This window comes from Salvia splendens, chromosome 1 (genome assembly GCF_004379255.2).
Source record: "Salvia splendens isolate huo1 chromosome 1, SspV2, whole genome shotgun sequence".
In the NCBI taxonomy this organism is placed as follows: domain Eukaryota; kingdom Viridiplantae; phylum Streptophyta; class Magnoliopsida; order Lamiales; family Lamiaceae; genus Salvia; species Salvia splendens.
In genome coordinates, this window is record NC_056032.1 from 13,162,631 (window position 1) to 13,181,426 (window position 18,796).

The 18,796-nt window shown below is 38.3% G+C and overlaps 3 protein-coding genes across 3 annotated transcripts; 2 read left to right on the top strand and 1 right to left on the bottom strand.

Annotated features, from left to right (window-relative positions):
- The first annotated feature begins 1,327 nt into the window (after positions 1–1,327).
- On the top strand, positions 1,328–5,949 carry LOC121796158 (aspartic proteinase 36-like). Its single transcript, XM_042194918.1, has 10 exons — positions 1,328–2,202; positions 2,381–2,510; positions 2,580–2,827; positions 2,910–3,137; positions 4,061–4,223; positions 4,503–4,576; positions 4,666–4,762; positions 4,936–5,002; positions 5,307–5,378; positions 5,478–5,949. Exons 1-10 carry the CDS (start codon positions 1,964–1,966, stop codon positions 5,651–5,653), a joined length of 1,494 nt encoding a protein of 497 aa, XP_042050852.1. The 5' UTR covers positions 1,328–1,963; the 3' UTR covers positions 5,654–5,949.
- Positions 5,950–7,146: 1,197 nt separating this feature from the next.
- On the bottom strand, positions 7,147–10,015 carry LOC121796165 (UDP-D-apiose/UDP-D-xylose synthase 2). The gene is made up of 9 exons (XM_042194928.1): positions 9,641–10,015; positions 9,255–9,347; positions 9,032–9,139; positions 8,538–8,652; positions 8,310–8,443; positions 8,108–8,209; positions 7,928–8,020; positions 7,726–7,861; positions 7,147–7,636 (listed from the first exon to the last, which is right to left on the bottom strand). The coding sequence occupies exons 1-9, from the start codon at positions 9,905–9,907 to the stop codon at positions 7,524–7,526; spliced, it is 1,161 nt and encodes a 386-aa protein (XP_042050862.1). The 5' UTR covers positions 9,908–10,015; the 3' UTR covers positions 7,147–7,523.
- A 3,581-nt stretch (positions 10,016–13,596) lies between these two features.
- On the top strand, positions 13,597–14,148 carry LOC121798426. Its single transcript, XM_042197464.1, has one exon. The coding sequence runs from the start codon at positions 13,597–13,599 to the stop codon at positions 14,146–14,148; it is 552 nt and encodes a 183-aa protein (XP_042053398.1).
- Positions 14,149–18,796: the final 4,648 nt, after the last annotated feature.

An 18,796-nucleotide genomic window follows, 5' to 3' on the forward strand; every position in this document is an offset into this window, starting at 1 on the left:
TCTGACATGTTGCAGGTTGAAAATAACCGCCTTCTTGGTCGGGAAAGGTATTAGGCTATGATGATTTTGTTATGAGCCTTTGCTCTGGTACCATGTTGAAAGATATGAGTATTATTCATTCAACTTGTTCAGAGAATTACAATAGGTATGCCTCCTTTAAATAGGCCAATGGTTACATAAAATTGGCAAGATTTGCCATAATACTCATTCCCTAATTAATTTTTTTTCCTTGCTTACCTATTTTCCTTACTTACATATTTTCCTTTCTAACACTAAGGTCTCTTCCATGCCGACCTCCTACCGTTTGGTCTTCTCTTTTTTTAGCATCGCAAGAAGTTGTCGATCATAGAAAAGAATAGTACTCCGTACAGGGCCGTCCCGACAAAATCAGAGGCCCTGTGCAAAAATCTAAAATGAGACCTACCACTATAGAAAAAAAGACAATGCATTTTAAAGCTATATGATAATTAAATAAAAAAAGACAATGCATTTTAAAGAAATATACTATAGAAAAAAAAAACAAATTGATGCGTTTGCGCTGCTCCCAATCGTAATGGCCGACGATGGCAGGCGCTGCAGAAGCGATCAACGATGGCTCTGGTGAGCTGGTCCCTGTTGCGGCGTTTGTCGATGAGGAACACCGAACACGAACAGGCGGCTCCCAGGTCTACGATCGGGAAAAGAAACCGATCAGAATTGGAGTCACGGTGCTAGAAAAAGGCCTGGGCGTTGCTATACAAGAGAAATAGCTTTGTTGGGCTGAAAAAATAGGAATACATGTATATGAACTGAAATATTTCAGAGGCCCCTGAAAATTGGGGGCCAAGGGACGGGCGACCGCACAGGGCCAAGGGACTGGCCTGACTCCGTACATTTCATATTGATTTTATTTTTTGATGGAATAACTTTTTACGGAGTTAGTGGATTGCCCATCTAGTATTATTAACTTTTCTGATATCATAGTGTGAAATATCAAACAAATGCCATCGTCTCTTATCATCTGATAATATATCTTACGAGTAGTGTGAAAATTTTTGAATTTTCCATCTTAATTATCGTTTTAGTACGTACGAGATTCAGAGTTTGTATGATGGTCATGAATTATCATAGTGACAATTATTAATAAATTAATAAAGGAACCGTGGCTCGTTAAGCTCACATTATGTTAATTAATCTCGATGACGCGTTGGCGTTAGAATTCTAGAATGTTGTTGCGTCGTGGTATAGAATTTTTATACAAACGTGGCTGCTTATTCAAACAGTTTTTTATTACATGTGGACTAATTGCATTTATTAATTTAGATTCAGTCACTCTTTTGTGATCAACTTAACAAATTATGGACCGCGATTCATTTTTGGATTCTTTCTTACAATGTTTTTTCTTGGGAAGGTTGTTTTGAAAAAAATAAAGGCGTTCATGATTTAAAAATATTTTGATAGGAAAATCAGTTATCACGAACTTTGATTAATTTGCCATTTAATCCAATCCATCAAATTCACGCTGTATTTCTTAAATCATCAAACTGGAGAAGAAAAGAGAGAGAGAGAGAGAAGAGAGAGCTATGAGATCAATTACCTATCCTAGTTTATATGATAATTTTTTTTTTCTCGGTCCAATTAAGTGACGCATTTCTCTTACTGGAGTATTCTTTAATTTGTTAATTAAGTAGATAATATAAATTGAACATTAGAGAAAAAAAGAATCATAGATTTGAATCATTTTCATGTGCATAACTGAAAAGGAAAAAGGAAAACAGAGAACAAATTACAGACGTATTTAAACACAGTAGAGTCAGAATTAACGATCTGCATACAACCTTTTCCGTCAGCGTACAATCAATCGAAGTGAACAATCTCTTTTGCTCTCTCATTCTTTCTCTCATTGACACATTTACTGATAATTTGAATATAGCCGTTGTATTGCTAATAGTGCAAGCAAAGGGGGTGGGTTTTGGATTGGAGAATGCCGCCGGCGATAATTCAGGTAATCGCGGCGGCGGCGCTACTTTTGGCGTTGTCGGTGGATGGGGAGGAGAAGAGAATGGTGCTGAGCTTGGAGAGGGCGAGTCATGACGGAGTTGGAATGAGTCAACTCAGGCACCGCGACCGAGTCAGACACGCTAGGTTGTTACAGCAACAGCCTTCTGCTTCTGGCATCGTTGATTTTTCTGTTCAAGGCACCTACGATCCTTATCTTGTTGGGTAAGCTTTCGCACCCAATGGAATGGAAACATAAATGTGATTGAATGTGATGGTCGTGCAATTCCTCTTCAATTTTATTATTTTGCATCATGAATTTAATGTTTTTTTTAAGCTCTGGAGGCATATTCATGACTTATTGGAATTCATTCTGGTGAATTTTTTATTTCTTGTTTATCAGCCTATATTATACAAGAGTGAAATTGGGAACTCCTGCAAAGGAATTCTATGTACAGATAGATACTGGAAGTGATGTGCTATGGGTTAGCTGCAATCCCTGTGATGGCTGTCCCACCTCCAGTGGACTTCAAGTATGTCAAACATTTTTCTTTGCAATCTATTTTTGATGCTTTATTGAAATGCATTGCTTTCCTCCACAGATAGAGCTCGATTTTTTTGATCCTCCCAGCTCATCCACAGCCTCACCAATCTCATGTTCTGACCAAAGGTGTGCTTTGGGAGCTCAGTCTTCTGATTCCGGTTGTTCCGGTCACAACCAGTGTGGGTATACCTTCCAATATGGTGATGGAAGCGGGACATCCGGCTACTATGTGTATGACTCGATGTATTTCGACTCAATAGTTGGGAATTCACTGGCTTCAAATAATTCAGCACCCGTTGTTTTCGGGTTAGTTCTTGTTCATGTTAGTTAAATTATCATATGTGCTTGTTTTTATCAATTGATTTTCTTGGATACATTCATTACACAGTTGTAGCACATCACAAACTGGGGACCTTACCAAGCCAGATAGGGCAGTTGATGGTATATTTGGTTTCGGACAGCAGGGATTATCTGTGATTTCACAGCTTTCTTCACAAGGAATCACCCCGTATTCGTTTTCTCATTGTTTGAGAGGAGAGAGTGGTGGGGGTGGTATATTGGTGCTTGGTCAAATAGTGGAGCCGAATATTGTTTACACTCCGCTTGTTCCTTCACAGTACGTATTTTCCCCCCAGAAACTTCCGTCTTCTCTTATTTGCTTTCCACATCTTTTTGTAAGTATTCATCTAAGGTGAATTTAAGTTCATCCATGTAAAGCCTGCGATTTTAGTTAGTTTTTCATTGATTTACTTTTTTACTCAAGATGGTTTTAGAATAAATGTAAAGTGGGACACCAGATAGTTTCAATATGAAGTTCCATGATAAAGGCTGTTCTGCATAGAAGATATGTGTTCAGTGTGGAAGTCTTTTTTGTTTTTGGTTGGTCCCTTTCTTGTGATTTTTTTCTAAGTGGATAAAATATATTTTGCCTAAAGCAAACATGCCTGTAAGAACTGTTTTTGTAGATTATTTAAAATTAGAGGTTAAAGTTTATTGCTGTTTAATAAGTACGTTATTGTTGTACATATTTTTACTGAGAAGTAAAATAACCTTCTACTTGCATAAGCAAGCCTCCAAGGCGTGAGTGAGGCTATTGAAGTAATCTAGTTATTAATATGGCGGGACAGTAAAACTAAGTTTCTGCTTCGCATTTTCATGATTAATTTTTGTTAGCATAGTCTCACATATGCTCTCGATGCAAAGGCGGTGAGAAGGCTGAACTGCCTGCCTTCAACTAGATTATTGGTCATAGGATCTATATTGATACATTTGTGAGTGTTGACATGCTTGGTCTTTTCCTTAATGATTTCAAATTCTGAAACTAGCCTTCGTTGGGAAAGAAACAGTTTGCCCATAATTCAACAACTCATGACATATAATTCATGTCAAAGTATTAGTAATTTATTGTCCGTTTGTTTGCCATGTTGCAAGTTCTATGCATACTTCGGATTCTTATTGTTATGAAGTTGCACTAGCTCAACTAGTTAGATGTGTCACCAGCAATGCAATTTGAAATATATGCTCTTTTTACCTTTCCAGGCCACATTACAACGTATATCTACAAAGTATAGCTGTGAATGGGCAGACACTCAACATTGATTCATCAGTCTTTGCGACTTCAAGCAATCGTGGAACAATAATAGACTCAGGCACAACTTTGGCGTACATTGCAGAAGAGGCGTATGATCCATTTGTTACTGCAGTAAGTTCCAAAAGAGTCTGTATGTTCTATTTTGGTTTAAATGTTGCCTGTATGTTTTAAAATTACAACATCTCAATTGTGTTCAACAATGTTGTGGGACAAGTACCACTAAAACAGCTTTGTCAGCATTCTGATTGGGAAAAATTCAAAGGTGGTGTTAATAGCAAATTTATAAATTTGTGTTGTAATATCAAACAGAGTGTAAATACTGTTATTCTTATACTGAGTACTCCGTATATTACTTGATCCCTGATATGTGGAATACTTTTGTCCCTGCAGATCACAGAAACCGTCTCAGGATCAGTACGCTCTCTTCTTGCAAAAGGAAATCAATGCTATCTAACTACCTTGAGGTTTTTCATTAGACTTATTTTTCTGGTTTGCATATCTTTCTTGCCTATCTGTTCCTTTTAAATAATTGTGGTTCATTTTTCTTCTCCAGTGTCTCAGAAATATTCCCACAAGTTACTTTAAACTTTGCTGGTGGTGCATCAATGATTCTTAGGCCTCAAGACTATCTTTTGCAGCAGAACTCTATCGTAAGTCAACATTTGGCACCATTTGGAATCTCTTGGAAAAACTGTTGCTTGCCCCTCTATCTGACTACATGTTGAAACTTACTGATTTGATTCGTCTCAGTTTGTCAAACTGAACTTCGAATTCAAAACATAATCTGACATACATGGTAAATATGGAATGGTTTGCTTTGTAGGGTGGTGCTGCAGTGTGGTGCATCGGCATCCAGAAAATTCAGGGTCAAGGAATTACCATTTTAGGAGGTATGGATATTTCAACTTTGCTCTTCTATCCATGATATTCATAATTATGCAGCTATAAATACTATTACTTCTTTTCGTAATATGGAAACACACAGTTCATACACCAAACATAACAGCAACTTTTAAGCTATTGTACGGCTTTGCTTGGTTAAATTCCGAATGATGCTCAAGAAAAGGTTTCAATGTGTTCATTTCTCCTTGCAATTTTGTGGGCTATCTATCTGTTTTCCAGTCTTACTAATACTTCCTATTGTTCGACTTTCTTTCTCTGGTTTTGATTGAGACATGGCATCTCTCCCTGCAGATCTTGTTCTGAAAGATAAGATTGTGGTGTATGATATAGCTGGTCAAAGGATTGGATGGGCGAACTATGACTGTAAGTTGTACTAGCTCAGCTTGATCTCCTCCTTGTTTCAACTTAACATGGTGCCACCAATCCCGATTCACTCATTCATACAAACTCTGTGTTCTACAGGTTCGTCGTCTGTGAATGTCTCGACAACAACCAGTACAGGTAAAACTGAATTCTTCAATGCTGGACAAGTTGACAGTAGCAACGCGGCAGATTACATGCTTTCCAAGCTTATACCAAGCGCTGTTGTAGCTCTACTACTGCATATAGCATTCTTTGGCGGCCCACCGTTATTGTGATACGACATACATACGACAGAGCTAGTTTTTTGTAAATTCTCTTCCATTATTGTGCTACGACGGAGCTAGTTTTTTTTTTGTAAATTCTCTTCATTTTGGCAGTTCCTGGTGTATACCTAGATATAGAATTGCAGGCTTCTAAGTGCTAAGTTAAGATGAATATATCCTTATTAGAATAGAATTGGTCATTTGTCTTGTTGTGCACTAAATTCGTTTAACAATATGTAGATTTATTACACACACCGATTACTAGTATTTTTTTAGTTCAAAGAAGCGTGACAATTTATTGGAAACAACACATTTCATGCATATCATCATCATCAATCATAGTATATCATATATCTCAGATTCTCAGTGATAAACTCAAATCAATCATCATCATTGAAATGTGGCTGAAAATCAGATCCATATTGTGGTTAGCCTAATGCTGTAGTACTATAAATAATTTTATGGGTGTAATAATGGCATTTATGGAGATTGTGCTTTCTATATATAATATACCACAATGGTTAACTATGTATGTGCGTCGTCCGACTTATCCTTCATAACACTCTGTCGTTCTATCTCCGATAACCTCCGACTCTTCATTCTCACAATCTACAACACAACTAATGGCGGAGGAGGCGACAACGGCGGTGGACAGAAACTGCAACGATAAGAGCGTGACCAGCGACTACACCTTGGAGGACGAGGGGAGCAATGACTACCGTCACGGCGGATACCACGTCGTGCAGGTCGGCGACACCTTCAAATTCGGAAGATACGTTATTCAGATTTGTGTGGAATCTCGCCAACATTCTATTCAACTCTGTGGTTTTTGTTTAGTGCGTTAAGGTGATAGAGGGAGCATATAACTGAAACTTTGCTTGATGATTTACTTGTTTAAGAGTATAATTGATAATTGATTAATCGAACTTGTCCATTTGCTTTGGGAGGAGCATTTTCTTTGGGTCATTGCTTCTTGTTGTCTATGTTCTTCATTATTTCTGCTTATCTTGTTTCCGTTTCTAAATACTTAGGTTTGTGTTCTTAAAAATGTTCGTTACTGGTTAACCATCTTAACTGAGCATACTATATTGTACTCCCTAGTACAATCATTTTGAAAAAATGATGATAAATAAAATGAAGAAAGAATAAAGTAAGAGAGATAGTCGTAGATAACATCTTTTATAGTTTTTCTCTTACTTGACTCATTCTCCACTTTAACTATTTATTAGTATTATTTTTCCAAAACGAGTGCAAAAAATAAAATGACTCGAATACGGTGGAACGGAGAGAATAGTACCACTGTGACCCATAACCTTCAAGAGATTTTCCGCTTACTCTGTTTATTAAAGAGTTGGAAAGTGTGTTAAAGATCAACTTCAGTTGGAAGGTGTGTGTTGTCTAACTTATATTGTGTTGATTTTGAATTTGAGGATTCATATATTGGGACTAAATAGCTCAGCTACAAGCAGGATGATTTAGCAAGAAAACAATCACAAATAAATAAATAATCTAAAAGAAATGGTAGACTGAAAAGGTTTGAACAAAACAATATACGAGGCGGGCTGTCTTAAGGAAAATTAGAGCAGAACACCCTCTAAAACTTTCCCTCAATTACAACAAAATTTAATGGTGGTAGGGTTTATATCTAGTGAAGCAAACTTGTAAAAGACATTAGACAACACAAGATGATGATCATTACAAGTACAACAGTGTGCTATAGGCTTATGAGACAGAATATTGTGTCTGAGAAGAAGCGAAATACATGGTGCTTAACTTGTCATGGGTTTTGAGGTTGCCTTAACTTGTCATTCACTATGAATAAGCAGAGTAGAGCAGCAGCACATTGAAGAGAAACCAACTTATCATTCACTATATATGGTGCTTAACTTGTCATGGGTTTTGAGGTTGCCTTCTTCACTGCTTCGGCATACGTCCTGTGTTGGTAAGTAAGGGTTGACTCCAGCAGGTCAAAGAGCGATGTCTTTGGATTCCATCCTGATAATTTTGCAATTCAAATGACTGTCAAACAGGAAATGATAATTGACACTAGCAAGCATATACAAGGAAATAAACTATTTTATTACCAAGCTGTCTGTTGATGATGGTCATGTCTGGAATTCTCTTGTCACTATCATCATATCCTTCACCATAAAATTCTTTTGAGCTCACATCCACTGTTGGCGTGTCAAGTGATGATTCTCCACTCACCTTGGCATAAACCTGAGAGTGTTGAATTAGAGACACGAAGATAGGCATCCAAGTTAAACAAAGGGTATCCAATATTACCTGAGTCATCATTTCAGCAAGCTGTCTCACTGTAACTTCATTGTTCGGATTGCCCACATTAAAAACGTGACCATTAGCCCTGGCTGGGTTTTCCTGAATACACAAAAAAATCACTTAGCCACAATGTAATGGAATAATACTTGCATACAGACGTATAAAACAAAATAGAAGTGGACATACAATCATCAAAAGAACAGCCTCAATAGCATCCTTGATATAAACAAAAGTTCTCTGCGATTGTCCACCATCAACCAGTTTCAGTGGTTCACGCCTCAAGAGGTTCTGCAAAATTAACACAAATTGGAACATGCAACAAGAACAAGACATAGATAATAATTCTAGATGGCCACCGTCACAAAAACAACAAATGAAACATACATACATTGCTAAAGCAAGCGAGAACTCTTGGAACACCTTCGCTTGGGCCATCAATACCAGGAATGAAATCCATCCTGGGACCAATCCAGTTGAAGGGCCTCACAATTGTAAATTCAAGGCTGTTCTCAGCACCCTCAGCTGTAAAAAACAAGAGTTAGGAGAACATGTACAAACATTCTAAACACAAGAACTGACTATTTAAGCAGAAGGCAAGAATGCATCATTAACTCACCATATATTAATCTCTCAATCAACTGCTTTGCACATGCATATGACCATCTCTGCTTCTCAATAGGGCCAAAAATGCAAGGGGACTCATCCTCCTTGAGCAGAAAATAATTCGGATCCTAATGCAAGATAACAGAGTTTAGATTACATTCAGAAAGCATACTCTTATAAGAATTACACGTTTTCTCCAAGGACATGAAACTTAAGGACTAAATTGACTGAATATATACTGGCCTTCAGAAGGCAAAAGTTCAAGATAATGCAAATGCAAAAGATCCTTCACAGTAGAAAGCAATTTTAAGAAATCTGACCAAAAAATCAAAAGATTGGGGAAAAGGATAAACAAAAAGCTAGCCCACCTGAACGAATCTCCTACTCTAGTACACGAGAAATCCAATAACAAAAGCAAGCTAAGAAACATGAAAAGGGCTTCTACATAAAAAAAAATCACTTCATATCAACCATACAAACTTGTAATGATAACAGGAAGATGGTTACCTGTCGTAGTGGGCTGTCTTTAGGCAAGAAAGCACCTATGGTTTTCCCATAAATTTCACAAGTTGAGAAATGTATGAGACGCTTGCTATTTTCTGAACAGTATTTAACCTATACGCACGAGAGCACACAAGATCTTCAATGTTGATCAACAAGTAAATCATATCATATCCAATCTTAATATCACAGCTGAAGATTTAAAGTTCACAAATAAATTACAACTTACCACAGGCAGAGCATCGATAAAATTGCTGTAAATTGTGTCAAGTGGACGAGTGTTATAGTCTGCTGGCGTGCATATAGCAGCAAGATTTATTGTCTGTAACATGAAAACGCACAGGTTACCAGTCGGAAGACTTGATTACACTATGATGGAACTGAAAAATCCCGTAAAGATACATATTTCAGCGCAGATCCAATGAGATTCAGAAATCCAAACAAAATCTACTATACTACAAATCAGGAACCATGACCAGCACAACTGATCGTCAAAACTCATTGCTCGATTACGATTTTAGATCCAAAGCAAAGCGACATTGATGATGGAAACACACAAGCAGCGCAAGCAGCAAAAAAAAAAACAGAAAAGGCAGAAGAAGCTAGAGAAATTACGAGATCTGCCATGCGTATGAGGCCTTCGAGGCGCGAGTCATTCTTAATGTTGAGGCGGTGGAACTGAATGCGGTCGCCCCACTGCGACGACGGCTCGAGTAGGTTCTTGATCTTGTCATTGTAGACGTCGACGGCGAGCACCTTGTGTGGCGTCTCCTCCATCAGCTTCTCGCATAGATGCGAGCCGATGAAACCGCCGGCGCCGATCATGCATATCGTCATCGGCTTTATCGGATTACCGTCCAGATCTACTCTTCCGGTCGCCATTTTCCGAAAACAATCCCGAAATTCGCTCGGATTCTCGCCACGGTCGTTGGGATACGGAGATACAGAAGATTTAGATTGTTAAATTTGGGAAATGTTGGGATAGATTTGGTGGGGAAAATGAGGACGTATTTAAAGCAGGAAAAAGGAGGGAGGAGAGGTTCCCAGTCTCTAGGGGCCCACCTGCTTTTAATTTTTTTTCCAAACGTCGAATCATTACTCGCCTACTCATTGCCACTGAAGCTACTCGCTCTTGCATTCTCCCACGTGGATGGATTCAATTTGGGAGTAGTTTTTTGTAACTTTGCCTTTTTTTTTAATTTTCATAATTTTTTTGATTAAAACAACTTTATACTTCCACTATAGTTGTAGTACTACTACTTTATAATTATCTAATTTCCCCTATTTAATGAAACGCATTTCAATGACAAATTACCAATCAAATTTTCTCCTGCTAGCATTTTTTTTTCTTAGAACATCTCTAATTATTTACATTAAACTCAAACTCATTTTAGTATAAATATCATATTAAATAGGAGTATGATTTTATTCCAACCATTTACATTAAACTCAAACTTAAAATAATACTCCATCCGTTCCAGATAATTTGTCCCATTTTTCCATTTCGGTCCGTCCCACATAATTTGTCCCATTTCATTTTTTACATTTTTGGTAGTGAACCTCATATCCACTAAGAGCATCTGCAAAGCGTCTCGCCCCTGTCTCGGTCTCGTCTCGGTCCTATGCCGATGCCGCCCTCCGTCTCGTCCTAGTCTCGTCCCCAGTCTCGTCCCAGATGGTGGGTTCACGAGACAGCTCGCCACGCGCCAACGCCACGTGTCGCGCGCTGGCGCTAGGCGTGACGCCCACTCGCTGGCCCGCGAGTGGGCGTCGTCATGCTGACGCAATAAATCATTTTTTATTCGATTTTAATAAAAAAAATTTAAAAATAAAAGGCGGTAAATTTTTTTATTTTTTCTTTTTTTTCTTTTTTTTATTCTATAGATACTCCTTTTTCATTCTCATTATACACACAAACACACATCTATTCTTCTCAAATCATCTATCTTTCCTCTCCAATTTTCATCTCAAAATGTCTGGCGACGGAAACTCTGGCGGCTCCGGCGGCTATGACTTGAACACGTTTGGCGACTGGGGGGCATGTACAATGTCTTGGGTGCTTCCGGTTCCGGTTCGTCGAAGCCGGGCACCCAAGCCTCGTCGACGCCGGCGGCGTACCAACCACCCTATTTTGACGTGGATGCATACTCTCGTCCCCCCGCTCCGAGGTATGGTCAATCGCATGGATTATCCCAAATTAGGGAGGATATTCCGGCTGAACCCACTCCGGAAGGAGGACGAGGCGGTGGAAGCTCCGGGGGTCGCGCATTCGATGTCGTGGAGGAAGAGGAGGAGAAAGAGGATGTAGGTCGTCATCAATACAGCCGCAAAGACACAATGACTCTGTTCAACGCTTGGGTCAGCGTCTCGTACGATCTCATCGCCGGGAATCAACAAACCCGCAAGTGTTTTTGGGAAAAGGTTACCGACGCCTACAACGAGAACAAGCCAAAGGGCTCACGCCGCCGCACCATGAAGATGCTCCGCGGTCATTTTGACCGAGTCGTCAGAGATGTCAAAAAATTTTGCGGGATCTACAAGAATGAAGCGGCGAATTACCAAAGCGGAGCCAGTGGAGCCGACATTCTGAAAGCGGCTTTGCGAGTCTTTTTTTACGACAACAACAAAGAATTCAAACATGTCGATGATTGGGAGGAGGTCAAAGACGTTGAAAGGTAGGCTGGCGGTGTCCAGTCCAGCACGGGCTCGAGCTCGAAACGTACGAAGCACACGGCGGGTGGCCAATACTCGTCTAGTGAGATTTCAATTCTTCCTTAATAGACATGAATAGTGCGGACCCATCTCAATAGTAAGGCTCCCAACAATTAGTGGAAGGTGAACACCATAATTGGCTCAATTAGACCGAGAATTACCCAATTCTTTCAAAGTGAATTATATCTACTCATTTCATTTAACATAAAATCAAATTTCTAGGGTTCGTCCTTTACCAAAAATAATTTATAAGGTTCGTCAGTTCAATATGGAGGAATTAAATAACAAAATTTTGAAAAAGTTGCAAGCCACTTTGTAGTCAAATAAAAAAACGTATAAAATGTCTACTTCATAAATACGATCTATCCGGAATTAATTAATCTCGTATATTGAACAGAAAAAGTGATAATAAATTGAAAAGGATGCAACATGGGGATATGAGTTGGCAGTGAATAAAGAGAGGGGAGGATAAAAAAACTAATGCATAATTAATAAAATAAAGTAAAAAACTAATAAGCTACGTCACTTTATTAATTTTAACTATTTGGAATCATTTTTAATTACGCATTAGTTCTCTTCAATCCTTTAAATATTTATACCATCTTTAATCTTTAATAGTATACTAAAATCTAAAATAAGATAGCTAATTAGCTCTATTGGTATTCCAAAATTTATTTCATTTTTTATTTTTGAGTAAAATACATATTTTTAGGTTTACATTAAAAAAACCAAAACCTTTTTAAAATTTTATGAGTAAAAGACATAATATATAGAATATTCTTTTAAGTTTGAGTTTAATGTAAATGATTGGAGCAAAATTAAATACTATTTGATATACACTAAAATAAATTTAAATTTAGTATAAATGGCTGGAGATGCTCTTAGTCACAAATCACAATGTGAACTCGGAATCACTACAATTTTCTGAGAATAGGAGTCTTAGAAACTGAAATTAGAAAAAATCTTTGTACTACTTTCTCTGTCCCATAAGAATATGCACTTTGAATTGAGCATGCATTTTAATGCACACTTGGTAAAATATTGTTAGTGTAAAATGTGTCCCATCTCATTAGAGATAAGAGAATTTTTAAAATTATAAAGAGCATATTCTTATAGGACGAACTAAAAAAAGAAATAATGCATATTTTTATGGGACGAAGAGAATATCAAATAAGAGCCCTGCCAATAATGTCGTGTCTCCGGCTGTTACTTAGTACTCCTACTACTCCATTAGTGCAGCGAACATGAGTAATTGATTTGTTTCTACCCCAAATTCAGTAAAGTGTAGGAAGTGACAAATAATATAAATCTAATACTACTATATATATCAATAAAATATACTCATGCTGTAATACCCCTTACCCCTTACTTGATAGAGAAATCCATCGAATAAGTGATGTCACCATTTGATATCACGATTATTAAAACATGAATTGTTGAAGTACATTAAACCAGTTTAAAGAGTGAAGGAAGAAAGAGTCGACCGTTGGAAGAAATTGATGACCGTTGGAAGATATTTTCAAGTTAGTTAGTTAGTTAGGATGAATTGGCACCCCTTTTCTTTTTTTTTTTCTTCCTCTTAGCTAGACTATAAAAGAGGATTGTAACAACATGTAATCATTCGATTGAGTAATGAAATAAATTCTCTCGTTTCTCTTTTCTCTCAGTTTCATACTTTTGAGTTAGTATGGTTTGATATGAGTTTGTGATGAGTTCATGTTGAGCTCATGTTATTCAGTGTGTTTTGTGTGTTAGATCTGAACTCTCGGTTTTCATTTTAGTTCCTCGGATCGGATCTCTCTGTTTCTACATGGTATCAGAAGTTTAAACGTGTTTCCGCTTCCATTCTATCTCAAACAATGAATCGTCCTCCCCGAGGAAATCGCGGTGGTGAGGTGATTGTTCTAGTCGAAGACAACACAAGTCCGTATTATCTTCATGCTAGTGATAATCCGAGTCTCCAGTTGGTTCCTCACTTGTTGATTGGTTCTAACTACATCAATTGGAGTAGATCTGTCGTCACAGCCTTGATTGCTAAGAACAAACTCTCGTTTGTCAATGGATCACTTCCTCGACCTCTAATTGATGATCTCTTGTCTCCTTCATGGATCAGATGCAATAGCATGGTGATTTCCTGGCTTCGTAATTCAGTTTCTCCTCAGATATGTCCGAGCATAATGTACATTGAAGATGCTCATGAGCTTTGGCTGGATCTACGAGATCGATTCTCTCAGATCGACTCAGCTCGATCTTATCAACTCAAACAACAACTTATGTTCCTCACACAAGGTAGTTCGAATGTGAATACTTATTTCACAAATCTCAGAATTGTTTGGGATGAGTTTAAGCATTCTCAACCTCTTGCTTGGTGCACTTGTACTACTTGTCGTTGTGATAGTGCTTCAAAGTGACACAAATACCAGGAGGATGACTGTACAATGCAGTTCCTCATAGGCTTAATTCCATCATTCTCTCAGATCAGATCCAGCATACTATCTACTGTTCCATTGCCTTCTCTCTCAAGAGTTTTCTCCATGGTTGTACAAGAAGAAAGACAAAAGAGTATTGAAGGTTATCTGCCGTCCTCTACTACAATTACATCAAGTGAGCAGCCCTATGCTAATGCAGCCTCAATGAATTATGGCCGAGGCAGACTGCTGTGTTCTCATTGAGGAAGAAACAATCACACAGTAGATAGGTGTTATTCTCTGCATGGTTTTCCTCAGAGTTTTGGCAGAGGCCGTGGAAAGTTCCTACCTAAGGACTTTAATTCTACAAAATCAGTGAACTATGTGGATGATTGTGTGCCTGGTAAACACTGATAAGGCAACATCAGTTTCTTCATCAACTGTCATGCCTTCATCTGATCAGTGTCAACAATTAATCTCTTTGTTGCAGTCACTGCTTGCTGCCATATCATCTTCCTCTGCATCCTTTCCATATCCTCCTTCAGGCGCACAAATCAACTCACCATCTACCTCCACTCAAATTCCATTCACTGGTACTACTCTGTGCTCTCCTTTTGTAGCTTCAATTTCATCTTCTATTCCTATGTGGCTACTTGATACAAGCTCCACTCATCATGTGTGTTGTGACATTAATCTCTTTATCTCATCATCTCCCATTGATAATGCCTCTGTAAATTTACCAAATGGATCTAAAGCCCCTGTCACACACATAGGATCTGTTCATCTTACCTCCACAATCACACTTCATTATGTGCTCTGTGTTCCTACTTTCACATTTAACCTTATCTCTGTTAGTTCCCTCACTTCATCCTTATCATGTGTTGTCAATCTCACTCATGACTCTATAATCATTCAGGGAACTTCTCCAGGGATTGTGATTGGGAAGGGTAGAAGAATGGGGAACCTGTACATCCTTGATGTTGATTCTGATTCTATCTCAGGTTCTTCTTCTTTTCCTTGTATTAATTCTGCTATTTCTGTTGATCTTTGGCATCGAAGACTTGGCCATTTATCATTCAATAAGCTCAAGTCCATGTCATCTTTTCTTCCCTTCACAAATAAAACTCACTCACTCTGTGAGATCTGTCCTTTGGCTAAACAAAAACATCTACCCTTCACTGCTTCAGATTCTATAGCAGCTGATATATTTGATCTTATACATTGTGATATATGGGGCCCTTTTCCCCTTGTACTGCACAAGGTTTCTCTTATTTCCTCACAATTGTTGATGATAAGTCCAGATTTGTCTGGACCTTCTTGATGCAACACAAATATGATGTTAAGAATGTTCTAACTCAGTTCTTCAATACCATTCATACTCAGTTTTCTAGAAAAATAAAGGCCATAAGATCTTATAATGGCCCTGAATTTCATCTTCCCCATCTGTACTTTTCATTTGGTACAATTACTCAACATTCTTGTGTGGAAACACCACAGCAAAATGCTCGAGTAGAAAGGAAACATCATCATCTGTTAAATGTGGGGAGAAGTCTGCTTTTTTAATCTCATTTGCCTACTACTTTCTGGGGTGACTGCATTCTTGCAGCCTCTTACATCATAAACAAGACACCATCTTCTGTTTTACCCAACAACATATCCCCTTTTGAAGCTTTTTTCAGAAATCCCCATCTTACTCTCATCTTAAGGCTTTTGGCTGCCTATGCTATGCATCTACTCTAAATCGCCACAGAGACAAATTCTCACCAAGAGCTTCCAAATGTGTTTTTTTGGGATATCCATCGGGGTATAAGGGGTATAAACTTCTTGAGATTGATTCTATGCAAGAAATTATCACTAGACATGTGGTGTTCCATGAAGACACCTTTCCTTTTGACCATCTATCTCCATCTGATTTTCCCATCCCCCTCCACACATCCTCCCATTCTACTGATATGCCACAAAACCCTTCAAATTCTGCCTCTGATCCTCATTCTGATATCACTCAACCTCCTCATACTCAACTCACACGAGCTGGTAGACAAACCAAAACCCCAACTCACCTAACTGACTATCTCTGCAACTCCGTTTCATCTTCCTCTTCATATCCAATATCAGCCTATTTTACCTCTCTAAACTCTCTCCACCCCACCTCAAGTACATTGTTCTCATGACTGCTGTCTTTGAGCCTAAATCCTATAAACAAGCTTCCCAATATCCTGAATGGCAGCAAGCTATACAAGAAGAGCTCTCTGCTCTTATCCAAAACAACACATGGAAGATTCTTCTCCATCCTGAAGGGAAGATTCCTATAGACTGCAAATGGGTGTTCAAAGTGAAATTCAAACCTGATGCAACTGTTGAAAGATATAAAGCTCGTTTAGTGGCCAAGGGATTCACACAACTTGAGGGGATTGATTTCCTAGACACTTTCTCACCAGTGGCTAAACTTTCTCTAGCTGCAATACATGGCTGGTCTCTTTATCACCTAGTCATCAATAATGCTTTTCTGTATGGTGATCTCAAAGAAGAGATCTACATGAACAATCCTCCAGGGCTTCTTGTTGAGGAGGGCAATCACAGTGGTCCTAGAATGGTCTGCAAGCTAAATAAGTCTTTATATGGACTAAAGCAAGCATCAAGACAGTGGTATTTAAATCTTACTGAAGTGCTAGCAAAATTTGGATTACAACAATCAGCCTCAGATCATTCCTTCTTCTTCAAGAATGAGAATTCAACCTTCTTTGCAGTTGTTGTATATGTAGATGACTTGATGGCAACTACTAACAAGCCTGAGCTAATGGAGGATTTTAAAGAATTCCTAAGTCAGTTTTTAAGTTCAAAGACTTAGGACATCCTAAATACTTTTTTGGACTGGAGATAGCTAGAAGTGAGAAAGGAATCATGGTCTCTCAGAGAAAATATGCAATGGACTTGATACAGGATGCAGGATTACTTGGGTGTAAACCATCCTCTGTGCCTATGGATCCCTCAAAATAATTACAGCAGCAAGCAGGCAGCTTCATGGAAGATTCATTCAAGTATAGAAGGCAAATAGGGAGGCTGCTGTACTTATGCATCACTAGGCCAGATATCACATTTCCTGTGCACAAACTGAGCCAATATGTGTCAAATCCATGCATTGATCATTGGGAAGCAAGTGAGAGGATATTGAGATACCTGAAGGCCACACCAGGTCATGGATTGTTTTATTCAAGCAAAGCCTGCACCAACACTTAGCATTTTTTCTAATGCTGACTGGGCAGCTTGCCCGGATACTCGAAGATCCATGACTGGATATTGTTTATTTCTCGGATCTTCTTTGGTGTCATGGAAATCTAAGAAGCAACAAACTATCTCCAGATCCTCTGCAGAAGCTGAATACCGAGCAATGGCTCAAGCAACTTGTGAAGTAATCTTGGCCATTGCGTTGTTGAAGGATTTTGGAGTTAAAGTTGAAAAGACAGTTCCCATCTTTTGTGACAATCAGGCTGCTGTGCATATTAGTGTGAATCCTTTTTTTCATGAACGCACCAAACACATTTAGATAGATTGTCACACAGTTAGAGAGAAATATCTAGAAGGGATCATCAAACCGATGCATATCAACAATGATTTGCAACTGGCCGACATATTTACAAAGCCTCTTGGAGTTGCAGCGTTTGAAAAGATTTTGAGCAGGATGAGTTTCTGCAGTCTATACACTCCATCTTGAGGGGGGTGTTGAAGTACATTAAACCAGTTTAAAGAGTGAAGGAAGAAAGAGTCAACCGTTGGAAGAAATTGATAACCGTTGGAAGATATTTTCAAGTTAGTTAGTTAGCTAGGATGAGCTGTCACCCATTTTCTTCTTTTTCTTCCTCTTAGCTAGACTATAAAAGAGGATTGTAACAGCATGTAATCATTGGATTGAGTAATGAAATAAATTCTCTCGTTTCTCTTTTCTCTCAGTTTCATACTTTTGAGTTTGTATGGTTTGATATGAGTTTGTGATGAGTTCATGTTGAGCTCATGTTATTCAGTGTGTTTTGTGTGTTAGATCTGAACTCTATGTCTTCATTTTAGTTCCTCAGATCTGATCTCTCTATTTCTACATGAATAATCTCCCTGATCTCATATCAATTTCCCATAATTTATTTCAGCATTTATACGTATTCAGATCATAGTAAGCAATTTATGTCAATTCACATCCTAGGGCTAGAACATATCTCTGAAGCTACTTCAACCATTTTATCTTATAATAACACCTTATTCTTAAAGCTAATATTTTCGATCCATACCCTATTCTTAAAGATGGTAATCGAGAGAGGTGTAGGAATATTGGTCAGACATATTGAGAGCAGAAGTAAAGAGATAAATTGTTTGTAATTGTTATTTCAGTTATCTGAGAGACTCATCACCTTAGTATTTATAGGGATTTTGAGACTCTCCATGTACACTCATAAATGAGGATTGGAACCATACAACTAGGAATCTACAACATTAATAATGTTCTAGGTACCCTAATGTAATAAATGATGGGCGGCTACTTGTTTTTCCAACACTCCCCCTCAAGTTGAGAAACGGTATCTCCGATTCTCAACTTGCCGAGAAATTCTTTGAAGACTTTAGGATGTAGCGCTTTGGTCAGTATGTCCGCAAGTTGCTCCTCTGA

Coding starts and splice junctions, on each gene's coding strand:
- LOC121796165 (XM_042194928.1), bottom strand. CDS start 9,907: ATGGCGACCGGAAGAGTAGATCTGGACGGTAATCCGATAAAGCCGATG. Junction 8,021..8,107: donor AGGCTGTTCTTTTGATGATT/GTATGTCCACTT, acceptor TTGTGTATTCAG/GAAAACCCAGCCAGGGCTAA. Junction 7,862..7,927: donor TTGCTGAAATGATGACTCAG/GTAATATTGGAT, acceptor CAACACTCTCAG/GTTTATGCCAAGGTGAGTGG.
- LOC121796158 (XM_042194918.1), top strand. CDS start 1,964: ATGCCGCCGGCGATAATTCAGGTAATCGCGGCGGCGGCGCTACTTTTG. Junction 4,224..4,502: donor ATGATCCATTTGTTACTGCA/GTAAGTTCCAAA, acceptor TTGTCCCTGCAG/ATCACAGAAACCGTCTCAGG. Junction 5,003..5,306: donor AGGAATTACCATTTTAGGAG/GTATGGATATTT, acceptor CTCTCCCTGCAG/ATCTTGTTCTGAAAGATAAG.
- LOC121798426 (XM_042197464.1), top strand. CDS start 13,597: ATGAATCGTCCTCCCCGAGGAAATCGCGGTGGTGAGGTGATTGTTCTA.